General features: G+C 39.3%; 1 protein-coding gene across 2 annotated transcripts in view; it reads left to right on the top strand.

Moving 5' to 3' along the window:
• Positions 1–7,024: 7,024 nt before the first annotated feature.
• The window catches only part of slc25a21 (solute carrier family 25 member 21), a 131,865-nt gene continuing 118,082 nt past the window's right edge, over positions 7,025–20,807 (top strand). The window contains exons 1-2 of one of the 2 annotated variants that reach the window (XM_020510713.2): positions 7,025–7,067; positions 15,557–15,605. In XM_020510713.2, the coding sequence (XP_020366302.1) occupies positions 15,577–15,605 (29 nt within the window). In that variant the 5' untranslated portion in view covers positions 7,025–7,067; positions 15,557–15,576. Of the gene's footprint in view, positions 7,068–15,556; positions 15,606–20,807 lie in introns of those variants that run through there. The other variant, XM_048600248.1, reaches the window with a different exon arrangement.

Here is a 20,807-nt window from a genome sequence, read left to right as displayed (position 1 = left end):
GGTGCAGCAGCCTCCCGGCATTGGCATGGCACCTCCTGGCGTGGCGTGGTGACCTCCTAGCCTGGCATGGTGGCCTCCTTCTATAGGGGCCTCCTGGTTTGGCACAGTGACCTGCCAGCCTCCTGCAGTATCCTCCTGTTATAGGGACCTCCCAATGTGGTTTGGGGACCTCCTGGCCTCCTTTAGCGACTTCCTGGTGTGGTGTGTCACCAACGCAGTGTGGAGCCAGGGCCTGGTGTAGACTGGAAGCTAAGTGCCAGCATGGTCTGCCGTACTGAGCTCTTTTCTGTAATGCCAAACATTTTATTTCTGTAATGTCTAAAACCTTGTAACAAAAGAAGCTGTGCCCAGGTAAGGCAAGTGGCCACTGTAATTGAGTACATGTGACAATACAGGCTATTCTGTTCTATTCTATCCTATTTCTTGCTGTGGCTTTTCATTCTGTCCGCATGGTTAATTTCAATGCACCCTCAAGATGAAGACAAGAAATTTTGGATTTTGGTTGTCAATTTTATCCTTTTTTACTGAATGATCATTCGTATTCTGTATTTGTTCACATCTTCAGCACATGGAGCTTAAAATCTTTGATGTCATCTGAATTGTGCGTGGGTACACCCCAGCTTACTTCTGCCAACTCTTCCATTTGTGTTTATTTGTGGTCTCCTCCCATTTTTCTGACTCTGTCTCTCATATGGTTTCACTTTTCTATCTGTTCCACTAGTGGTGACAATCTTTAGTCAAATCAGTCTTATACCTTACTACATCTCTCTTCACCTACAAAAACTGCCTTTTAATCTCATTCTAACACTGCATAATCAGCCTTCACTCACCTTCAGATTCTTGTTCTGGCTTGTCTTCCCCCTCTTGTGTCTTGGGATGTATTTACAGTCTTGCCAGTGCTATATAAAAAATGTCAGGAGTGCAGCTGACAGAAAATGTAAAATTGACAGTGCTTTATAAAATGAATACCACATCCTTGGGAAGTAAGTGGCATCACAGCACAATGCAAGTTGGATCTACCAAAACGCTATTTGAATAATGTGATTGTTTTCAGGAAATTGGAATGGTGACCATGTCTGCTTCTGTTTTTGTATTCCTTAATGGATCCCAGAGCAACCAGCAAGTGACTGAAAAGAAAGGAACATACAAAGCTCAAGCAATATACATATACTGCTTTCCATTGACTGGAACTGCAAAAATTAGGAATAGCAGCCTGTAATTGTATAGAGCCGTGAATGTAATAAAACGTTGCATGGTGCTTCACAGAGACATTATAAAACAAACAAGAAACCAAACCAGAAAAGAGATAGTAGGGCAGATGACAAAGTTTGTTCAAAGAGGTAGATTTTAAGGAGCATCTTAATAGAGGAAATATGTTAGGATCAGAGAGGTTTAGGAAACAAAGTCCAAAGCCAAGGGTATAGGCAGCTGATGGCCTGGCTGTCGTGCTACAGCAAAGTAACCCAAGAAGCACACGGAGCCAGAGTCAGCAAAGTACAGGTATCCCCAGAGGGTTGCAGGGCTGCAAGAAATTACAGAAATAGGGTGAGGCCAGGGCATGGAGAGATTTCAAATCAAGGATGAGAATTTTAACATTGAGACATAGCTTAACCAGGAGCCTGTACAGGTAGTTCTGCTATAACGCGTGTTTCATTAACGTGAATTAGCTGTAACACGATTGATGAATAGTGGACGCTGTTTGGATAACGTACTTTGCTGTACAGGTATAGTGATTTTCTATAGCAATTTCCCTATAACGTGATTTTCTATAGCGCAAGGTCACTCAAGAATGCAACCATCGCATTATAGGAGAACTATCTGTACAGTGACCACAGGATAACAGACAATCAGGTTTGGTACATGTTAAAACATTGCCAGCAGATTTTTTGACAATCTCAAGTTTACAAAATGCAGAAGGGAAAACAAAAAAAAATTAGGTGAATGAAGGATTGATCACCAGGCTAGTTCATCTTCAAAATGGAAAATCACAATGCAAGTACACTTATTTCTGAGTATTTTTTTAAACTGGTTTTCTGCCTGGGAATATGGAAGACCTGGCAGAAGTGCACTCAAAATCAGTATGCCTGGAGGTGACAAGGTCATGGAATAGGGTTTTACCAACAGTTGAGCTGAGGGAGAGGCAAAGCCAGCTGATGCTACAAAGGTGGAAATAGTTGGTCTTCGAGATAGCAGATATGTGGTTGAAAAGCTTGGGGTTAAATATGAAACTAATGTTGTGAGCAATTCAGCTCAACCCCAGAGAGTTATCAGGGAGATGGATGCAGCTGGTGATAGGAGAATGGAATTTGTGGCAGAGACCAGAGACACTGGCTGCAGTCTTCCATACTTTATTTTTCAATGGAGGCAGTCGCAACATAGTGGTAATGCCACTAGCCTAGTATTCCGTAGGCCCAGACTTATGCTATGGCATCAGGATTTTAAATCCCACAATGGAAGCTGCTGGAATTTAAATCCAACTGACAAATTGGAATTTGAAAGCTAGCTTTAGTGTGATTATGAAACTACAAGTGGTTCGCTATTGTCTTTTAGGGAAGGAAATATGCCACCCTCACCTGGTTTGGTCTGTGTGTTACCAGATCTGATAACACGACTGATTCTTAGATGTCCTCTGAAATTATCTAACAAGCCACTGATTTCAAATGAAATTAAGAATGGGTGACAAAGTCTGGCCTTGGCAGCTAAACCCATATCCCATGAAAGAATGAAGAAAAATGATATTTTTAATCATTCCTGGAAATGTGGGCATCACTAGCTGAACCAGCATTTATTGTCCATCCCAAATTGGCCCTCAGAAGTTAGTGGTGAACTGTCTTCTTGAACAGCTACAGCTCATTTGAGGAAATACTAGAAACTGAATTTATTGGCAGTCACCATGATGGTGGGTAGAAAATGAGGTGCAATCTCACTGCATCAATTTCAGGGAGCCACACTATTCAATGATGATCAGCATCGGAGCTTCCAGCTCTTTTAAAAGCAAATATCCCGCTTAGGAGAACTGCCAGCCAATCTGAATGCTGACAGTTCTTCAGTTTCAGGTATCTTACTGTGAGCAGTCACCACCACAAGGACCACATCCAGCTTGAAGCAGAACTGTTGAATGTGGCCCCAGGAAAGAAAACAGTCTGGTATTTCACACTCACTCAGTTAGGAAGACAAGGGTGCAAGAGCAGGGATTTTTCCATGGGGGTAGCACTTATTTCTGGGCTTGCCCTCCTTAGGGAAATAGGGTGCCTGATCAAGAGGACCGTGACAGGAGGTGGAGTTAAAAGTTGAGAGGGACCATTACAACTGAAGATGAATTTTCAGATGATGATGTTTTGGTGACAAAGAAATCCAAGACAACCATGCACTTTTGATTGGAAATGAAAATTAAAGAGACAGAAGAGGAGTTTAAGGTAGCTTGCAGTGGAGAAGGACTGAAGATTATATATGTATTCCAGGACGATCCTGACATTTCGGCCTGACATTAATTCATGTGTTCCAGCCAAATCTAATGACGAATGGGTAAACCAGTGATCCATGGAATCTATTTGAATAGTTGCTCTGTAGTACAGATCTTGAATACTTTTCGTCTTGCTTTCATCAAGGGGACAGTCACAGTGTTTTATTGACCTCCGAATAGCCAGTGGGCAATCGAGGAACAAATGTGTAAACAATTCACAATAAAACAATTCACAGTGAAACAGATAATATTAGGAGATTTCAACTTCCTCAAAATTAATTGTGATAGTCCATAGTATAAAGGGGACAGATTTCTTGAAATGTATTCAGGACAGCTTTTTATATCAACATGTAGAAGGTCCAGCAACAGTGCAGTATTGGACCTATTTCTGGGGAGCCAAGCTGGACAGGTGTTCGAGGTAGCAATGGGGGCGGATTTTAGTGATAGTGACTACAACACCATTTGTTTTAAGTTTGTAATGTAAAAGAACAAAGAACAAGAACAGAGAACAAGACAGCTTTGGAATAGGCCCTTCGGCCTTCTAAACCTGCGCCAACACATTTTGCCCTTCCATACTAAAATTGTCTTCACTTATAGGATCCGTATCTCTCTATTCCCTTCCTACTCATGTATTCATCCAAGTGCTTCTGAATGCTGCTACTGTGTCTGCTTCCACCACCTCCTCTTGCAACAGATTCCAGGCACTCACCACCCTTTGTGTGAAAAACTTGCCTTGTACATCTTTTTTAAACTTCCCCCGCACCCTTTGCACCTTTAACCTGTGTCTCCTAGTAATTGACCCCTCCACCCTGGGAAAAAGCCTCATACTTTCCATGCTATCCATGCCATTCACAATCTTATAATTTTCTATCAGGTCGTCCCTCAACCTCCTGCGTTCCAGTGGAAACAAACCCAGTCTATCCAACCTTTCTTCATAGCTAAAATCCCCCATACCAGGCAACATCCTGGTAAACCTTTTCTGTACCCTCTCCAATGCATCCACATTTCTGGTAGTGTGGTACACAATATTCCAAGTGTGGCCGGACTAAAGTTTTATCCTTATACTCAATGCCCCTTCCAATGAAGGCAACCATATCATAAGCCTTTTTTACTACCTTATCTACCTGCACTGCCACCTTCAGTGATCTGTGGATCTGCACATCAAGATCCCCCTGCATTTCAATACTCCTATGGCTTCTGCCAATCACTGTATAATTTCTACCTGTACTTGACCTTCCAAAATGTATCACCTCATATTTGTCCAGATTAAACTCCATCTGCCATTTTTCTGCCCATGCCTCCAACTGTTCTGTATCCTGCCATATTCTCTGACAATCCTCCTCACTATCCGCAACTCCACCAATCTTCACAAACTTACTAATTAGACAGGTACGTTTTCCTCCAAATCATTTATGTAGACCATGAACAACAGAGATCCCAGCATTAATCCCTGTGGAACACCACCAGTCACAGCCTCCATTCCGAAAAACATCCTTCCACCGATACCCTGTTTCCTTTTACTAAGCCAGTTCTGTATCCAACTTGCCAGCACATCCCTGATACCATGTGACTTCACCTTTTGAACCAGTCTGCCATGAGGGACTTTGTCAAAAGCTTTACTGAAGCCCATGTAGACAATATCAACTGCTTTTCCTTCATCAATCATCTTTGTCACTTCCTCAAAAAACCTGATCAAGTTAGTGAAGCACGATCTCCCCCCAACAAACGCTGTCTGTTGCTAATAAGTCCGTTTGCTTCTAAATGTGTATAGATCCTGTCCCTGAGAATCTTTTCCAATAATTTTCCAACCAGCGACATGAGGCTCACAGGTCTGTCATTTCCAGGATTATCCCTGCTACCCTTCTTAAACAATGGCACAACTTTGTCTATTCTCCAGTCCTCTGGGACCTCACCTGTGGCAAAAGAGGATACAAAGATGCCTGTCAATGCTCCAGCAATTTGTTCTCTTGCCTCCTCAATATTCTGGGATAGATCCCATCAGGAGAAAGATATTCTGCAAAAAAATGGTTTTGGACTGGGAGAAGGTAGATTTGGAGGAAGGGTCACTGGACCCGAAATGTTAACTCTGTTTTCTCCTTCACGGATGCTGCCAGACCTGCTGAGCTTTTCCAGCAACTTTGTTTTTGTTTCTGATTTACAGCATCCGCAGTTCTTTCGTTTTTTTTTATTAACATAAGACTGGGTCTGGTCAAACAAAACTGGGAGCAGCTACTTCTGGGTAAATCTAAATCAGAATAGTGGGAATGTTCAAAATGGAATTAACAAGAGTTTAGAGTGAAATGTAGGACCAACAATTCCAAAGAATCCTGGACATCTAGGAATATTCAGGACTGGAAGGAAAAGAGATGCTTTTTAACAGGTACAAAGGGAACAAGTTAGTAGAGGCCCTAGTGGGATATAAAAAGTGCAGGGGGATCTTAAGAAAGTAATGAGGAGAACAAAGAAGGGGTATGAAAAAGCACTGGTGGGTAAGAAAATGCTAACCTTCTCTGGTTTCTTGGAAATACAAGAGGCCAACTTGCTATTGTGCATAAAATCCTGATGAGTATCTGGTTCCTCTCCTGTGCATGTACAGAGAATCACAACTCCATAACGTCAGAGACTAAATGCGCTGCAACGTTCCCCATCATTTTTCTGGTTCAGAGCTTTGTTTTAGAAGTTATGGATTAATTTCCCTGGTTTTCTCTACTCTTCTTTCTCCTGGGACCTACTTCTGTCCCTTTTATCTCTCCAGAAGTTCTTGGCATGATTCAAGATGGGTTGCTTGAATTCCTAGATTTAGAGAGAGATCAGTTATCAGTCATAATTGCTACTGCCCTGATTGTGGTAACCTTTTGATTCTCCATGTGCATCCTTTGGTTGCAGGGAGGGCAATTTTTAAGCTCCTCAAGCAGTTTATTTTATATATTGTTGCAAGTGCATTCTATTTTTAAAGTGTAGACCCATCAGTTGAAAGATATTTGCTTTAGTCTTTCAAATTCTATATAGGTTTGTATGGATGTCGCATAGGTATTCCAAATTGCTGATGATTGGCCCCCCGGAGTAACTTACAAGCACTCAGAATGGGAGCTTTAGTCTGTTCATAACTGATCCATATTTCAAGAGACAGCTGAGGTCTCTTGGTCATTTCCTGCAACAGAGCTTGTATCTTGAGGGTCCATACTTCTTGTGCTGTTGAGGTGCCAGTGTTGGAGTGGGGTGGGCAAAGTCAGAAGTCACATGGCACCAGGTTATAGTCCAACAAGTTTATTTAAAATCTTAGATATTCAACATATGTTTATAGGCTATGGAAATTTGGTTGAGCTGCTGTTAGGCAGAGTTATATTGTCCCCAGCTGCTAGAAGTTGTTTTAGATCTCTCCCACTCACTGTGCACCAATTTTCAGCTCCAGTTTTTGGAAAGCTCTTTCTCTCTCATACCCTTCATGCTTTTATGACTCTCACTTGTTTATTTTCCTTAATGTCTAGCTCTAATCTCACCTATTCAACTGTGAGTAGCGTAAACTGATCAGACTCAGGTTCTGATTCCTCTGTACCTGATGCAGATCTGAACTTGGACTAGAAATGCTCAATCAGCATCTTGAGTAAGTCCCATTTATCTTATTGGATATAACTGGCTTTACTGGTTTAGGGATGCTAATTTTTCCCAGTCAAGTTCTCTTGTTCTCCAAACATTTTTGCATTGAAATTGGCCGTGTTGCTTTTTGTATTATGTTTCATGTTTTATCAGTAAATACCAATGTCTAAAGTGACCTCAGGTGTGCAATAATGCTGTCTCTAGCTTGATCATTGTAGTTTGGGCTTTAGTAATTGTGTGCATCCCCATAACTAATTATATAGTGTAAATGACAGTAATTGTCATTAACTGTACTATATTAGAATGAATATAAAGAAAGAATAGTGTCCTTTAATAATCAGTTAATCTATCTCTACGATAATACTGATGTAATTTATTGTATTTTATGGCATTGGTACTATATTGCTATAAAATTCAGCTTTTTTTGTTATTATCCTCCCTGTACTCATGTTTCTGAAATTGTTTTATGAGTTCAGAAATGTTGATATTTTAATAATACAAATCAGTGCAAGACAATAAATATGTGCTGTACAGAAATAACAGTATTCAGATAGTTTGCATTTGGGATCCAACAGTTATAGTTTACTGCTTTGCAATAAACAATCTTACTACATTTTTACCAATGGCATTATATTTGCAAATTTGGTTTCTGGATGCTAACTGATTAATATAAACTTATTTAATGATTTTAATCATCAGTCCCTATTAATTTGAAATTACTAATTTGTCTTTTAATCACTTCAAATAAAAATAAGTACCACTTTTGTGTTAAATATCCAATAGTACTGCACATGACTGCCTGAGGTGGATTGTACATACAGTCATCTGGACTACACATCTCACCAACCAAAATTAATAGCTTTGTTTGAATAACATACAGTAACTTACAGAACTTGTGCTAAGTTGTTAGTGCTCAAATTGCTGTCTGGCAGCCGATCGCAGGTTCCATGCTATATAATTTTGTGATGCTACTCCCGATGACTGTCACTTTAGATTTATGAGTGTTTACTTTTAAGCCTATTATCTTGAATTAGGATTGAAGTAAAGTGAATCTCTTGAACCAGGAGCTTGTAATAAATGGAATACTCACAGTATGATAGTGCTATTTAAATAGAAGGTAAGAAAAGAAGACCAAAGAATTTGTTAGCTTTTAATAAGGGAAATAAAATCTAACTGAGAGAAAATGGCAGCCAGTATGGATTACAGGAGGATAGGAGACAAGTTAAACCTTATTAAATTTATGTGGTGCCAAAGTGCAGTTAATAAATTATGGAATGAAGGGAACGATAATAGAACTAATAATTTTTGTGGTTTTTTTTCTTAAAAGTTCATACATAGGATGTGGGAATTGCTGGCCAGACTGGCATTTATTGCTCATCTTAATTGTCCTTGAGAAGGTGGTAGTGAATTTTTTTTTCCTTTATTCATTCACAAGACAAGGGTGTTGCTGGCTAGGTAGCATTTATTGCCCAGAGGGCAGTTAAGAGTCAACCACATTGCTTTGAGTCTGGAGTCATATGTAGGCTAGACCAGCTAAGGATGGCAGTTTCCTTCCTAAGGTACATTAGTGAACGAGATGGGTTTTTCTGACAATCGACAATGGATGCACAGTCATCATTAGATTCTTAATTCTAGATATTTATTGAATTCAAATGCCACTATCTGCCGTGGTGGGATTTGAACCCAGGTCCCCAGAGCATTATCTGGGTCTCTGGATTAACAGTCCAGCGATAATACCACTAGGCCACTGCCTCCCTTTCCTTCTTTAACTTCCGCAGTCTATGTCATTTAGGTTTGCCACAGTTTTGATAGGAAGGAAGTACCAAGATTTTGACCCTGCAACAGTGAAGGAATGCTGATATACTTCAGAATGGTGTGTGTTTTGAAGAGGAACTTGCAGGTGTGCTGTTCCCATATATCTGTGCTCCTTGTCCTTCTCGATATTAGAGACCATGGAATTGGAAGGTGCTTTCTAAGGACCCTTGGAACCTTAGCCTTCCTCATGGTGCACTCTGCTGCCAGTCTGTGTTGCTGGTAAAGAGAGTAAATGTTGAAGATATTCACACTGAAAATCAAGTGGTCTATTTTGGCTTAGATAATGTTAAGGTTCATGACTGTTGTTAAAGCTACACTCATTGTTGCAAGTGGAGAGTATTTGATCATATTCCTGACCTGTGCCTTGTAGATGATGGACAAGTATTGAGGAGACTGGAGGTGGGTTAATCAAGCAGGATTTTCAGCCTCTAAATGTTGTTGTAGCCACAGCAGTTATAAAGCTGATTTAGTTCAGTTTCTGGTGAATGGCAACCCCTAGGATATTGTTAATAGTGACTTCAGTGATGATAATGCCAATGAATATCAAGGGGTGATGATTGGACTCTCTCTACAAAACTTGGGATCATGAAATCGGTTCTTTAACGACCTCCATCTAACCTGCGTTGCAGTGTCTGCAACGTTCAATAATTCACCATTAGAGAATTCAGAGACTGAGCTGATTTTGTATTTTTTTTACTTTTATCCTCTTAGCCTCACCTATTATTTTTAATCTATGTTAGGTGTGTTGCATTGCTAATTTTTTTTGCATTTAGTAATTAATAAACTCAGTCTTTGTTAATTGAAGAAAGCCTGGTTAAATTGGCTGCTTTTTAAACCAAGAAGTTCATTTGAGTTTTGGGAGAAACAAATTCGCAAATGAATGGATTATTTTAAAATGATCCCATGTTGCAACCGACCGAGGCAGTCATCGAATAAAGAATGCAAGCCAGTTTATTATCCCAGTTCATCTGGGAGCTTAAAAATTTGGGCAGTCAATGTAAACCTAGAACAAATTTGGGAACCTCATCTCGTGTCTGGGTGTAATACTCTCTGTTGTTTACACCCCTAGTGACACATGCTATAACGCGAAAATCCTCTCACTGTCCTGTTGCTTTATTCACTGTGTTTTATTTTCTAACTAAGCCTTCCAAAGAGAGAGTTGCACCTTCTGTTGTATGAGTACAGCTCCCTGTTAAGTTGAACAAGCTTCCTACCCTGAGTAAGGTCTTTCTGTGCAGGAGTCCTCCCACTTGTAATCAGGACCTGGTGGTGAATAATGTTTTATATGGCAATCCGTTGCAACCATACACTTAAGTGGTTCACAGACTCCCAAGCCAACTCCCGGGCATAATCTTAGAATAAAGAGGCACCATTTTAAGACTGAGATGAGGAGGAAATTCTCCTAAGGTTGTGAGTCTTTGGAACCTCCTTTCTACAGAAAGCTGTGGGCAGAATCCTTGTGTATATTTAAAGCTGAGATAGATAAATTCTTGATCAGTAAAGATATCAAGGCTTATGGGGAAAGGGCTGGAAATGTTGAAATGTTGGATGTCAGCCATGATCCTATTGAATGGTGAAGCAGACTGAGGGAGCTAAATGGCCTACTCATGCTCCTTCCTATTTCTCCTGGTCTTATATTCTTAAAACTGCATTATTGTGTGATGCTGTAAACCTAATGTGCATTGGTTACAGGAGATTGGAATAGTTAAATTTTTATTTGCACTTCAGCCCCCACATTCCTAATCTTTGTGCACCCAGTGCGTAGGGGTGCAGACAACCCGGAAGACCTCTTGATAAAGTCTGCTCCTGTGCCTGACTAGGGTAGCCATAACAGATCCAGGAAGAAGGGGTCGTAACTCCTAACTGCCTGCATCTCTTTCATGGCTACATATGTGCCTGCATGTCCTTGGAGAGGGAGCATCTGGTGTTTGACAATATACTAGAAACTTATAGAGGCTGTTGGGCACTGGTTGGGGGTGGAAGTGGGGGATGGTGGTGTTGTGATGAGGTGCCTATCCAACCAATGACATATTAAGTTGATCCCTCCTCCATTTTCTTTTTAGCTCCAGTAGTTTAATCAGCTGTTTGAGTTCTTTTTAATTTAGTTAAATTTTCAGTTTTGCTATCTCAAACAAGTGCTGAGATGTATGTTGGGGGGCCTTATGGTGCACTGATAATGTCCTTGCCTCTGAGCATGAGGGTCCTTGTTCAAGTCCCACTTAAAGCAGAGTTGTGTCATGATATGTCTGAACAGGTTGATTAAAGACATTTAAAGTTCTCTAAATTTGATTTAATACAGAGTGCCCCAAGGGACTGTCTTACTTTCATTAGGTTTGATTTTGTCAAACTTTATTTCCTAAATGAGTAATCAGATAAAGAAGAGCCAGTGAACAATGAGTGATATTGTGTAGTATAGAGATGAAAACGCTAAAAAGTATTCTAAAATACCATAGTATTCAAGTCATGGCGTATTCTTCACAAATAGGCTGGAGGTCCTGTAACATCATTGGCTGGATTTTTCAAAAGCTCATGAGTTTGAGATTGGGTGTGAGCATACTTTGAAACTCTCTGGATCCCAATGCCCCCAGAACGTGCTGAGATTTTCAAAGGGAGGGCTGGAGCCCACAGTCCGCATGCCTCAAATTAACAGATTATTGCGTCTTTTGTTGAGCTTATTAACAGTATTTAGAGCAGCAGTTTTAAATTGTCATCGTTTGGGGGAAAAGTTGAAGGTCTGGGACACATTAGGGAGCAGCTGTTCTGTAAGCAGCAGGGAGCCATGAGTGCTAATGGTCAATTGTTGTAAGAGATGGCAGATAAACCCAGCTGCTCAGTGGCACTGAGCTATCATTGCTGGTACTGAGAAGCTTGCCTTTGTGAACAGTGAGTGGTTAGACTCTTGAGAGATCTGTTAGGCTGTTGGAATCACTTGGGCATCAGAGATGGCTAGAGGAAGTGTTGGTGAACTAAACAGTCAAAGGTAAATAAATTGAGATGGGATAGTGAGTAGGAACTTTGACATATGCTTCCTGTTGGTCAAGAGGAGGCCAGAGGAGTGGAGCAAGGGGCTACAAGGGGACAAGGGTGCTACCCAAAACATCAGATGTATCAGCAAAGAGTCATTTACCTTCAAATGACAGAGTTTAGGAGACTTTGTTGTTGGTTTTGGATATTTGTTCTTTGGTCCATAATAACCTGATGCCTCATTGCTTCCCATCACAGCCCCCTGTATGAAGCTCTAAGTGTCACTGAGGTACGGAAGTTTAATGTAGTCATTGAAGAGTGGGTGGCATCTCATAGTTAAGTGAGTGGCTGCTGGGGAGTAAAAGTTATCCTCTGAGGAGATATCTCCTGACATCTGTCTGGTATGTACTCACAGAAACTGAGAAACGCTAAAACCAAAGTCATCTAATGATATGAACCTGCATTGAACAAACTGTTGGCATCTTCAAGATGTACTTCTGATGCTTTTGCCAATGAGATGGTGGCCTTCAGTACAAGCTAGCCAGGGTGTCTCATATTGTGGTTATTTGTTTTGCATTGCACAACAAGACAACGCAAAAAGGCTTGGTTTTAGATGAGGTGGATGGTCTTGAATGCCGCTTAAACATTTTTAAAAAGTCAGTATTTTTTTTCAAAATGATATTTTAAGCACTCATCAGGTCAGTGAAACAAATTAAACTGATTTCAATTACACAGTGTTAAAGCCACAATGATCGGGGAATGGAGCCATTTCAGGAGAGAAAAAAGTAGTTTGGGTTGGTCAAAATATCATAGCTATGTTCAAAAGTGTATCCAACAATTAGAGTAAATTTGACCAGAAATATGAGTCATAGCCATGAAATAAAAATAACCTTCAGCGGAGAAACAGAGGAAAACAGAAATGATATGATGTTATTGCTTCAGGCATATCTCCAACATACATCCCCATCCCTCCAATAAATTTGCAATCTGTTAATGTAAATTTGTCTTTAACAAATCCATACTAGCTGTCAATAATTAACTTCTATGTCTTTAAAAGCAAACCAATTTTATCCCTACTATTTCAAACTTAAAATTCTTGGTCATATTTGAATCAATCTCGGTTTCTTCACTTCTAATCGCCATAAAGTTTATAATGTTACAAACTCTCTTGTACCTTAAGTCTGATCTCCTGTGCCTTCCTCCGCTTTTTGGTCCACCTTTAGTATCACTGTCTTTCACAACCTCTTTTATTTTCCCCAGCTCTTTCTCCCTAAACACATCTACTTTGCAATCACACTTTGTCCTTCATGAAAAAATGTTGTTTCTTTGACCAGGCTTCTGATCACTCCTCTCATTTTCATTTCCATTGTTCAACACCGATGTGAAGTGTTTCATGATGAATTTTCTACATTAAAGATGCTGTATAAAGACAACTTATTGTTTTGCAAATGTCTTACTGACAACATGCTGAACAAACTGAAGATTACTTTTGGGTCTGTATATATAATGTAAAAATATGTTTTCTGAAATTTGTTTTATAAATCAGCACTGGATTCTATTTGTCCATCACTGTCTTTAGTATTGTGCTGATCCTATTGGTAATGCTGCACAGTTTATCAATTAATATTGTGTTTATAACCTCAAAATGGTCCTTTGAATACTTAAAAGAGTAGATTCATCTGTCAGAGTAATTAAAGCACCAAAGGAGACTATTCAGCCTTCAAAATCTGAAGAGTAATCCAATCAGTCCCATTTCTGTGTTCTAATTCGCTCGCCCTGTAAAGTTGTTTCTCTTAAGTGCCCATCCAATTTCCTTTTGAAATTATTCCTCATCTACATTTCCTACCACCCTCATAGGTAACAAGTTCCAGTTTTTTGCATTCACTGCATAAAATGTTCTTCCTCACATCTCCTTCCATCAATTGCCTAAACCATCAAATCTGTGCCCCTTAGTCCTAGTACCATCTAGTGCCATTTTCTTTGTTTCCTTTGCCTTGAACAGACCTTAGCCTTGTACAGGGGTATGAAAGACAGCTTTAGTTGATGTGCTTTGGGCAACTAGGTTATAAGATAAGATGGTATAGAAGCAGTAGACAGTGGACTTGGCTGAGATGTTGAATGAATAATTCACATCTGTCTTTACTAAGGGTGGAAATGCTGCACAGTCCATGGTGACAGAGGAGGAAACTCAGTCACTAGAATGGTTTAAAAGATGATATTGGATAGGCTTTGGTACTTAACATTGATAATGCACCCAGATCAGATAAGATGCATTCAAGGACACTGAAGGAAGCAAGAGTGGTAATTGCAGAGGCACTGGGAATAATCTTTACCTAGACTTGGAGTGGAGCTGAAGAGAATTGCAACTTTACACCCTTGTTCAAGAAAGGTTGTAAAGATAAACCCAGAAGTTACAGACCAGTCAGTTTAATTTCATTGGGGGGAAATTGTTGGAAACAATTATTCAAAATAGAATTAATAGTTGTATCAAAAAAAAATTAATTGGGAAGAGCTTTCATGAACTTCTTAAGAGAAAATCATGTTGGACTGACTTTCTGGAGATTTTTGATCAAGAAAACAGAGAGTTGATGAGGATAACGCCGCAGACATGATCTACCTGGATTTTGAATAGGCCATTCTACACAATGTCTCACAACAGACTTATAAGAAAAGGTATAGCTTCTGAAGTAAATGGGGCAGTAGGAACATGGGTGCAAATTATCTGTGGGAAATGCTCGTATTGGAGGCAGTTCTGAGAAGGTTCACTACTCTGAATCTTGGGATGAAGGTGTTGGGTTATGAGAAAGGTTGAGCAGGTTAGAGCTAAAATTATTGGAGTTTAGAAGATTGGGAGGTAATGTTATTACTTATAAGATTCTGAAGCAGCTTGACAAGTTGAGTGCTGAGAGAATGCTTCTCTTCATAAGGAAATCTGGAAGTAGGCATCACGGTTTAAAAATAAAGTATCTCCAATTTACAATGAGAATAATGAGAAATTTCTCCTCTCAGATCATCTTTAATCTTTGGAATTCTCTTGCTTCAAGGGTAATGGAGTTTGAATCAGTAAATATAATCAAAACTGGCTAGACAGAGTTTTGATCTACATCAAATTGAGTTATAGGCAGGAAAGTGGAGTTACAGTCACAATCGGAACAACCATGATCTTACTGACTGGAGAAACAACCTCAACAAACTAAATGGCCTATTCCTATGCCTCTGGTTAGCTTCCACAATCTAACCTTTTCCTAAAATCCAACACCCGGAACCATTCTCATAAACCTTTTCTGCTCACATGGCCCTCGCATCAATTTTCAAGACTGTGTCCAGAACTGAATGCATACTTTAGTTGTGATAAGAAATGTTTAAAGTGAGTTACTAATATAATTTTTTTCTAATCAAAATAAACTTGTACATCGCAGATGCTTTGGTCCAGGCCAAATTAATTCAAAATGGGCAAGGTATTACTGTATCCCCAAATGTGGTGAAAATAATTAGTCTATGCTTTATACTCATGGTTTAGATGTTTATGCTGAATTATTATGAATTACTGAGTTGTTTTTCTCCACACACTTTTTTTGTCCTATTTAGTTGCTCCATTTTGCCTCGGTTATCATATTTGATCTTTCATACAATAATAATTTTCACACTCCTGCAGTGAAGCGTAACCATCATTTGTGCCAATATTTACTGGCTGTTTCTCTTCTGTCACCTGCTTAGGTCTTGTGGAAATTTGTCTGATGCATCCCCTCGATGTGGTGAAAACCAGGTAAGACTTTGCTTGAGCAAGTTTTATTGATATTGGAAGTCATCCAGAATGTGGGCTGTCAAGCTGGTGATTTAAAATGTCAGAGCTTGCCTGTGTAATTGGTACCTTAATGTCATTCTGCAATAGAGGCAACTTGGCAAACTGATCATTTTTCATTCTGTCAAAAAACATAAGCTGTTCCTTTTTAAAGGAGACAAATGCCAAAGAAGTCCTATCAAGGGTAAAGCAGCTAATAGAATTACATCCTTGTGATTATTTTTGAGTTTGGATTTGAATTAACAATTTATGCTGTGTTCACCATCTAGAATCTCTGTTGACATATTGTTTACCCGTTTCTTTAAAAAAAAGTTACTTTTCAAACTGGTTTTACTTTAGGGGTTTAGCAAGCCAAACAAATGAGTCTATTCCCATAGACAATTCATAGTTTACTTGCAAACTGATACAAAAACAATATGTGATTCAGATCTACTGTGCTCTGCATGCTTTAATCAGAACAAAATTCTCTTTTCTATTGGTACCAAAATTTTGTTGTGGAGTGCATTAGGGGTTGGCAATGAGAGATTACTGGATTAGGGTAAGCGTAAGGCAATTCTGTCCCATATTTTGATCAGAAGTTAAAACAAATGTGAACTTTGCTGCGTATCATCATATACGTTAGATCATTCAATTCTGTTTGATCATTAAGCTGAGAAACTGTTAAACCATTTCTTGCACGTTAACTCATTCCATTCCAAATTTTCAACTTGTTCAAACAGATTCTGGTTACAGTTTACAGGGTAGTGCAGCATATGATTGACCTGACCACAGATTCACATCACATCATATTTTTCATTGTTGACTTGTAATTGAGTACAGCAGAAAACAGCAGTTGAATGAAAGACACTGTAACATAATATGGGAATACTAAGGCTGCTGTTCCTAAATTGATGCAATTTGCCAGCATACATGAAAAGGAGTTTAGTTTCCAAGCTAAATCAACTTCAGTTGAAAGAGGAAAATTTGAAATTCTCACTTTCCATTGTGTTGCATACTGCTTTGAGTTTAGCATGTAGATTATTTTACATTAGATTCACAAGGATACTATTCTGGCATTGATGTATTAAGAAAATTTGAAGCATTTATGTAAATTAAAAATAGAAGGTCTACTACCATGAATATGTTTGGATGTTAATTTGCATTTGAAATTAAAATTGAAAATTCAATTAAATCTTGAATTCCTCAATTCATTCTCTACAATATTTCTATTGTAGGGGCAGCAAGACTAAGTTCAATCACAATTGTCAGAAGCTTAAACTTTGAGATTACAAGCCATTGTGATTTGATTTTGTCATTGACATTTTCCTCTATTGAATCTTAATGTAAATATATATTTTTACGTGAAAACATGACATTTTAAGTTCTCCATTTAATCAAAAATATATTATGACTTAAGTTCATTTTGTTTCTCAAACACATTTGTTAAGCATTAATAGTAGATTGTGGAAAGAATGTTCTAAACTTGGAGTGAAGAGAAGTCCGCAGCAGCAGTGGGATGAAGTTATGGCTTTTCATTAACCTGGAAACCTCCTATTTACATGGTTCACAGCCTAGTCTCAGCTCACTTGGAGGTAACAAAGGGTGTCGGACCCAAAATGCAGCAGGGGGCTCACTCCTTTAGGGCTGCCATCTGAATCTGATCAGGTCAACTGTTTTAACTCCTGCCTCATTAGGGGAAATAAACAGGAGATTATGGTTCATGTAAGGATCATATTACAGAGAGCTCAAGTTTGTTCCAGACATTAGGTAGCTGATTATTTTTTGTAGAAGCCTTGCTGTTTGTCCTTTAGTTAAGAATGCTAAATTGACTTTTTTAATAAACTTGCATTTGTTACAGGTCGAGTGAACGCAGTAAACTAAATAGAACAGTGTTAATAAATGAGACGTATCAGTCACTGGGGCAGTTCATGTAATCAGGTTAATGTCATTCTGCTACAAAGCTTTGGTGTTGATGATGGGTAGCAGTGTGTAAGTGGTGCTTTGCCTTTGACATTTAAAACATTTTATAATGTTGAATGTAGAATTGTTTGGCTAGGGAGACACTCTTCGATTTCACATTCCAAAGCAAGGACATGTATTTATTTACTGTTGTAGTCCTTTAAGATAAAGAAATAAGAACAGTGCCTCGTTTGCCAGAACCAATGGTATTCCTGACATTTTTTCAAGTCTTAGGTAGAACAGCGAATACCAGTTGATGCCACGTAAATTCAGGTTTGCTCATATGCACTTGAAAGATGGGCAGAGGCAATGTAATTCTTTGTTACTGTTGTAGATAGCATTAACTTAACTAGGAAAGGAAGTATACAAGATTTTGTAGAAACACAAGTGTTTCCTTGCTGATCCCAAACAGTTCATTATCTGTAGTGCCTAAGGCAAAAGTAGGTCTACTGTGAAGAGTGAAATGCACCCTTACATCCTAAAATTACTCTTTATGACTACAAGACTGCTGACAAGCATACTTATTATGTAAACCAAGAATATGAATGGGTATAGTTTGCAGACTTGGAAAACATTGGCTGTATTTTTACATCTCAAAGTTTGCAGATTGGGTGAAAGATACTTTAATGACTTCCAAAACAACCAAATCTTCTGTCTCAAGTGTTTGAAAGTCATTCAATTCTTGACATTTCTGAATGAGAAGGGGTTAAAGAGAAACTTGATTATTTAACATCATGCACTATTTAAAACTACGAAGAAATTAGATGAAGTCTACAACATGGACATCAGGGAATTAATAAAACTGTCTCTGAAGTGAAGCTTAACTGCTTCAAATCAGACCTCATAGGATTACATTAAGGTTTAAAATGTTGGTTTGTGATTGACATTTGTCACATTATACATGAAGAAAAGGCAACCTGGGAATAATTGTAAATTAATGAATTATGTTGGGGTCTTAATTTTGCGCACTGTGCTTCAGGCAGGATACAGAAGTAACTCACAGGAAGGGGGCAGACCTCAAAGGATTATATTATGAGGGTGGGTTGAATAAATAATAAAAAAAAACAAAGAATTGTGGATGCTGGAAATCAGAAACAAAATCAGAAATTGCTGGAAAAATTCTGAAGGTCACTGGATCCAAATTGTGAACTTTGCTTTCTCTCCGCAGATACCTTCAGATCTGCTGAGTTTTTCCAGCAGTTTCTGATGTTGAATAAATAATTGTTGTATATCCTGGTCATTTGAAGGTTGGAGCCTATTAAGCGTTTCAAATGGTGTAAGGATTTGCTTGTATAGACACAAACAGCAGACAAGCACCCAGCTCACCGAGAGGTTGCAGCTGCAGATCCCCTCAGGATGCTGAGACTCACAGAAGGCCCAGAGTTTTTCAGCCCCGACTCTATTTCCTGGGCTTAAGCAAGGTGCAATGTTGATGCTGGCTCTTTAAGTCCCAGCACACTGTGATGGAACTGTGCCAGATGTTGGAGCGGGACCTTAGGGCTGCAGGAGTTAGAGACAATCCTCTTCCAGTGGTTGTGAAGGTTGTTGTGTCGCTAAACCTGTATATGATTGGTTCCTTCCAGGGAGCAACAAGACACCTTTGTGCAATCTCTCAGTTGTACACTCTGAAATGCAGCAGGAGGGTGACCTCTAATGTTCTCTGGACGGAGTGTGCTACAAAAATCTTGGTGGGCTGTACTCTGCACATTAGAGCTGGCAATGGAGCAATGTCTAGAGGGACTGGAGGAGAAGATGGAAATAGTCTTCCAAGGAGGAGAATGAGGACATTAGGGTGGAGGAAGTTGACATTGTCCATAACAGAGCTCAACTCTGATGGATGTTATGAACCAGTGTGACGATGCTGTGGCTTTAAGAGGTGTGTTTTGTCCTGATTTCTTTAAGGGAGAGATTGGGGGACAGGTGCCAAGCAGTCTATGAGAAGATAAACAAGTTTTTTTTAGAAATTGGAACAGTAGAAGCAACTTAAGTGTTTGCAGTCAAGCTCTCACAGATCTCGGGTTTTTAGTTAGCTTTTAGCAGTTGTTGCTGGGGTCTCAGCAGGGTTGGAAGGCAGTGAGTCTCTCCTGGCTGTACACTCTCTTTTTTTCGCTCAGAATTGTCTTTTGATGTTCTTTCTTCCTGGATTAGAGAACTGTGTGTGAGACCATCTGTTTTCTGAATTTGCCTTTTTGCCAAGGGTGTGTTTATGGGATGTTGCTATATTGGAACAGTTAATTAGTAGCAGTTACTGTATCTATTATTCTGTTAAGTTTTCCAATAGAGTTAAGTTATTCCAAGCTCTTCTTTCTTTTGTTGCATTTTAACTGCTGTTTTTAATTAATTATATTTTGCTTAACGTCGAGTGATTTGATCAATCGAATTGCATCTGGAGCACAGCACATGACATTTCCCTTTAAAATAAGAAAGTGAGCACATTGATCACTACCTTCTTAATATATTTGGAAGGCATTTGGTCTGGTCCATGACACCAGACAGAACGTCTTTGAGGCCTGGTTACAATAAATGAGAGTTATGCACAACAAACAATTATTGACTAACATTTTTTGATCATCATGCAGAAATTTGTTTGGCAATGTGGGGGCATAGGTTCAGCTTCTGTTGATTTCATTTTTGTTATCTTTTCATTTCTGTCAATATAAGCTCATGTTTGTGTTTGAAATTTTCCAAATACTTGCCTGCATGTAATGGTTCTGTACTGGACAACAACAAGATGCTGAGTCTGCAGTGGATATTGGGGATAGAGTAACACTGACTTAGAAGGTCATCATATGGGATGCAGTTAGGGACGAGTAAAATGTCTGGCGCAGTGGTCAAATAGTGATGAGGCTGAGAGGAGGCAGTTGTATGTACAAGGGCATGTCAGCCATGTCGGCTGTGGGCCATGAACAGCATGGCTTTATGGCTGTTGTGCCACTAAGCTGCTGTTGAGGAGAAATGCCAGATTCCCAATGCTTGTCCGGTGCATATTGACCTTTCCTAGATGGTTAAGGTGCAAAGGGTGCTGATCTTTGGGCAGAACTCCACTGAGTAGCTAGTTCCTATGAGTTTGGCTTGTGATAAGATGGACAGAAATTGGATATGAGAGATGCCATCGGAGTAGGGTATGTAATTTATGTGGTGAGCCTGGCTTGATAGTGTGAGAAAACATGTAAGGCCTATGGCAAAAACCCAGATGCAACATAGACTTGGCTAACAAATGTATGATTC

Source organism: Rhincodon typus, chromosome 8 (genome assembly GCF_021869965.1).
Source record: "Rhincodon typus isolate 14 chromosome 8, sRhiTyp1.1, whole genome shotgun sequence".
Classification (NCBI taxonomy): Eukaryota; Metazoa; Chordata; class Chondrichthyes; order Orectolobiformes; family Rhincodontidae; genus Rhincodon; species Rhincodon typus.
The sequence above is the reverse complement of the archived record's forward strand: the minus strand, read 5'-3'. Positions and strand labels throughout refer to the sequence as shown.